Source organism: Alosa pseudoharengus, unplaced genomic scaffold, assembly GCF_046254945.1.
Source record: "Alosa pseudoharengus isolate Yale_2024_CS ecotype anadromous, Long Island Sound unplaced genomic scaffold, YU_APseudo_1.1 YU_APseudo_1.1_scf_21, whole genome shotgun sequence".
Lineage (NCBI taxonomy): Eukaryota > Metazoa > Chordata > Actinopteri > Clupeiformes > Clupeidae > Alosa > Alosa pseudoharengus.
In genome coordinates this window covers 4763148-4768147 of record NW_027468674.1, presented here as the reverse complement: position 1 = coordinate 4768147, position 5000 = coordinate 4763148, and the positions used below count along the sequence as shown (strand labels likewise).

The 5000-nt window shown below is 45.1% G+C and overlaps 2 protein-coding genes across 2 annotated transcripts in view; both read right to left on the bottom strand.

The window, feature by feature from the left end:
- recql5 (RecQ helicase-like 5) overlaps positions 1-584 on the bottom strand; it is a 43923-nt gene extending 43339 nt beyond the window's left edge. Inside the window, exons 1-2 of the mRNA XM_076297712.1 lie at positions 462-584; positions 1-94 (exon numbers count right to left, since the gene is read on the bottom strand). The exon at positions 1-94 is cut by the window's left edge and continues 28 nt beyond it. Of these exons, the coding sequence (XP_076153827.1) occupies positions 1-94; positions 462-555 (188 nt within the window). The 5' untranslated portion in view covers positions 556-584. The remainder of the gene's footprint in view (positions 95-461) is intronic.
- Positions 585-1572: 988 nt separating this feature from the next.
- LOC143137485 (uncharacterized) overlaps positions 1573-5000 on the bottom strand; it is a 12402-nt gene continuing 8974 nt past the window's right edge. Inside the window, exons 10-11 of the mRNA XM_076297711.1 lie at positions 4645-4826; positions 1573-3820 (exon numbers count right to left, since the gene is read on the bottom strand). Coding sequence (XP_076153826.1) covers positions 3443-3820; positions 4645-4826 — 560 coding nt within the window. The 3' untranslated portion in view covers positions 1573-3442. The remainder of the gene's footprint in view (positions 3821-4644; positions 4827-5000) is intronic.

Here is a 5000-nt window from a genome sequence, read left to right as displayed (position 1 = left end):
ACCAGTGTGATGCCCTCTGACATGACCGCGGGAAGCTGGTAACACAAAGACTTCCCCGCGCCCGTCGGCATGCAGACGAACACGTCTCTATCACCTTCACGGCAAAAAGAAGTTTCAGTTAAGAGTCAGTTAGCCCACGGGACGTGTCACCGGTCACAACACAACTATGGCGACCAAATAGCTATGGTCTCCACTAAGAGGGTTGTTTATGTTTGAAACTGTGTTCGTATTTTGACAACACAATAAGGTTCCAGTTAAAGCAATACAATAAGCTAGCTACTGACAGCTAAACTCTAGCTGATCTGGCTAATTATACAAATTGGCTAGCTTGCCAGTGCTGCACTGATTAACCTGGCTAGTAGCAGTTAGCTCTGTAGCTACCTTTGTTCATGCAGAGGCACTGCTGTATTAAGTTTAGATCTGTTCAAAATGGACTATATATCCTTTCAGAACAAACTTGCCTCTGATAACGGCTTTGACAACATCTTCTTGCTGCTTTGAGCGGAACTTCTCGAAGCCGAAATGGGTTTTGAGTGCCCGCTGAAGCGCAGTCATAACTCAGAACTCTTTGGGCTAACTTTCAGTTCAACACTGCTACATTCACTTGCTACAAATCTGCAGTGTGTGCGATCGTCGCACAGTGATGACATCATAAGCGAACACAGACCTATTTTTGGACCACATCCGACCAAACAAAACAGGTGCATTCTCTGTATTACCAAATGTATACATTTTGTACCCCCATTCAGTGAATTATGAATTTGATTCTAAATGTACTGACGTGATCATTCAATGTTATTAATAAATATTTATTAACAGGGTTCTAGTTTATGATAAGCCTTAGTCGAAGTGGATGTTTAAGATTCAAGATTCAAAAAGCTTTATTGTCCAACACGTTGCCATGATAGAAATTGTTCTTTGATTGAAGGCAATGTCCTAATTATGTGTGTGTGATGTTTGTGTCAGATGTAGGCTATGTGTGTGTGTGTATTGCCTTGGGTATAAAGGTTTTTGTGTAGTGACGTTTTGGCCTGATGGTACAGTAGCAGCTCCAAACATCGGTGGAGGGGGTGGGCTGGATCCTGGAGAATGGGATGTGATTTCCTTTCCACTGCCTGAGTGTACAGATCTGACAGCTGTTTCTGTGGGATGCTGATGATCGTGCTGATGTCCGCCTGCTTGATTATCCAGCCAGCTTTCCCTTGCATCTGTTTGTTATGAAGCTGTACCAAGATGCAATGTTGAAGGAGATGACAGATTCTATTAGTGTCTGATATACGGTTGATAAAATATCCTGTCTGACGTCAAATCCTTTGAGCTTCCTCAGGAGACACATGCGTTGTTGTGCTTTCTTATACTAATAATGTTATTTTATTGTCAGTAATTATACTTATATATATATACATATTAGAATTATCATTTTTATTCATTTTTATTAAAATGCATGAATTAAATGTGCTTAATTTCATTAATCTGTTTTATCAATCTGTTTTAAATAACAGGGTACTATTACCATTGGTGACAATAATAAATAATGATATGAAATGTACTAATGAAACACAAACGCATTGCTGTATTTGATTGATCTTTAATGATTTCTCTTGTATTCACATAAAGTGCATTGTTACTGCAGGATTAGGATGACCAGCACACAAGCCAACAGTACAGGACAGGGACAGCAATACACGAGTAGGAAAATAACTGGCCTCTCTCACACACACACACACTCACACACACACACTCACACACACACACACACACACTCACACATACACATACTCACACATACACACACACGCACACACACAGAGAGGCTCTAAAGACAGATTAACAGACAGACAGGGTAGAGTCAGCAGGGACTGTAGATTACTACTTAAGTAATGATGCGTTGGGGTCTGTACAGCGATGACCTGTTCGTTATCTAGCAGGGCTGTCTACAGGTATAGGATACATTGGTAGTGTGTCTTTACAGCGATGACCTCTGTTTGTTATCTAGCAGGGCTGTCTACAGGTATAGGATACATTGGTAGTGTGTCTTTACAGCGATGATCTGTTTGTTAGCTAGCAGGGCTGTCTACAGGTATAAGATACATTGGTAGTTGTCTTTACAGCGATGATCTGTTCGTTATCTAGCAAGGCTGTCTACAGGTATAAGATACATTGGTAGTGTGTCTGTACAGCGATGACCTCCGTACGTGATTGGAACTAAGCATGGCTGTCTACAGATTTCTGATGCGTTGGTAGTGTGTCTTTACAGCGATGATCTCCGTACGTGGTTGGAACTAAGCGGGGCCGTCTCTGTGGTGATTGGAACTAAGCGGGGCCGTCTCTGTGGTGATTGGAACTAAGCGGGGCTGTCTCCGTGGTGATTGGAACTAAGCGGTCTACAGGCTTACGATGCTCAAAGTACAGATGTTACAGTTGGAAAGAGGTCCAATGACACGACTGCCGTTTTGACCCGAGAAGAAGGGGTTATCTCTGTATGTGTGTGTGTGTGTGTGTGCGTGTGTGTTGCTCATCTAAACCTGTGTTAGAGTTAATGAGCCTTTTCATGTCCTCCAAGTCAATGTGTTAAGTGTTCTTACAGTGCTCTTTAATACATTTACACCTGACAGACTTTCCTCCGTAACATTGACTAACTTAGCTTTCCATTTTTCCATTTTAATGCATGTTACTTCAACTGTTAATGATTTATTCTTTTTTTTGGTATTATTTTCACGTTAGCAGCATATTGGATGTCGGTATTTTATCATAGTCAAGGGACCCCTGATTGGATTTCTCCTTTCGCATTAAACACTCCGACTGACTGAATTAAGTGCTAAGGTGAGATGTTTATCTGTAGGCGGTAGTGACATTTCACACAGAGAGCATACATCTAACCCGCCTCAGAGAAAGGGATCATGGGAGATGTAGTGTTATAGAGGATCATGGAGAATTGAGTGTTATTGAGTGAGATAGTATTAGTACTACAGATCATCTCAGGTCCATATAAACTAGATTCATTCATATAACCCGCCTCAGAGAGCGGGATCATGGGAGATGTAGTGTTATAGAGGATCATGGGGAATTGATTGTTCAGATAGTATTAGTACTACAAATCATCTCAGGTCCATATAAACTAGATTCATTCATATAACCCGCCTCAGAGAGAGGGATCATGGGAGATGTAGTGTTATAGAGGATCATGGGGAATTGAGTATTATTGAGTGAGATAGTATTAGTACTACAGATCAGCTCAGGTCCATATGAACTAGATTCATTCTATGGCCAGTTGTCACCCCACTATGGGTCTATACATTATGTTTATGCTGTGTGTGTGTTGAACTATGCTCCCTTAACGTTACACACACCATCCCTCCGAACGACTCCAGACCCCTCACCCCTGTACACACACACACACACCCCCCACCCCTGTACACACACACACACCCCCCACCCCATCTCAGCCCCAGAGGCACAAGCCGGGGCAGAGGCAGGTGCTGCGTTGCCCGGGCGACCGTATGACCAGGTCCTTGATGATCTCGGTAGTGCCGAACAGCGGGAACAGCTTCTCGTGGAAGCTCTGGTTGTAGGTGTAGATGTGGGCGCGCGCGTTGGCGTCGTAGAAGCTCAGCTGCCCGGCCTCGGTGTCCAGCATGACGCCCACGCGGCGCGGGATCAGGCTGCCGGGCAGCGCGGTGTAGGGGACGGTCAGCGCCTTCAGCTCCGTGCCGCGCTCCAGCCGCAGGGTCAGGTAGCCCGTGTGTGTGTTCAGGGACTTGAAGCCCTTACGCAGGGCAGACTCCTTGGCCACGCCCAGACGCCAGTCCATCTCACCCACCTGGACACACACACATTTATGCATTATACATATTACACACACACACACACACACATTTATACATTATACATATTACACACACACACACATTTATACATTATACATATTACACACACACACATACACACACACACACACACACACACACATTTATACATTATACATATTACACACACACACACACATGCACATTTATATATTATATACATATTACACACATAAACACACACATGCACATTACACACACAGACACACATACACACACACACACACACACACACACAAACAAACACATTGAACATTTACACGTTGGTCATTTGGAGGAACAAAACAATAACATCCAACCCTTCCACTGGGAATACACGACAGAGATGAGAGATGAGAGAAGAGAAGAGAGAGGAGAGAGGAGAGGGAATAGAGGAGGAGAGGAGGAGAGAAGAGAAGAGAGAGGAGAGGAGAGAGGGAATAGAGGAGGAGAGGAGGAGAGAAGAGAAGAGAGAGGAGAGGAGAGAGGGAATAGAGGAGGAGAGGAGGAGAGAAGAGAAGAGAGAGGAGAGGAGAGAGGGAATAGAGGAGGAGAGGAGGAGAGAAGAGAGCGAATAGAGGAGGAGAGAAGATGAGCTAAAGAGAAGAGAAGAGCGGAGAAGAGAGGAGAGGAGGAGAGAGAAGAGAAGAGAAGAGAAGAGAGGAGGAGAAAAGAGAGGAGGGAGGAGAGAAGAGAGGGAATAGAAGAGAAGAGAACAGAGGAGAAGAGCGGAGAAGAAAGGAGAGGAGAAGAGCAGAGCTAAGGGAGTGTGTGTGTGTGTGTGTGAGTGTGTGCGCACCTCCACCTCCCAGTAGCGGCGTCCGGCGGAGAAGCCCTCTACGCCCACAGCACACCACCAGCCGTCGAAGCGCTCGTGGTAGTTGGGCACGTCCTTCCGCTCGAAGCCACAACGCAGGCGCTTCTCATCCTCCGAGATCAGCAGGTCAGGGTTCGCCGTGTCCAGGTCAAGGGTCACTTCCACTGAGGCGGATCAACAAAGGCACGGTTTTGTGTGTGTGTGTGTGTGTGTGTGTGTGAGTAAGTGTGTGACTAGCAGGTTTGTGTGTGTGTGTAAGTAAGTGTGTGAGGTGCAGGTTTATGAGTATGTGTGTGTGTGTGTGTGTGTGTGTGTGTAAGTAAGTGTGTGAGGTGCAG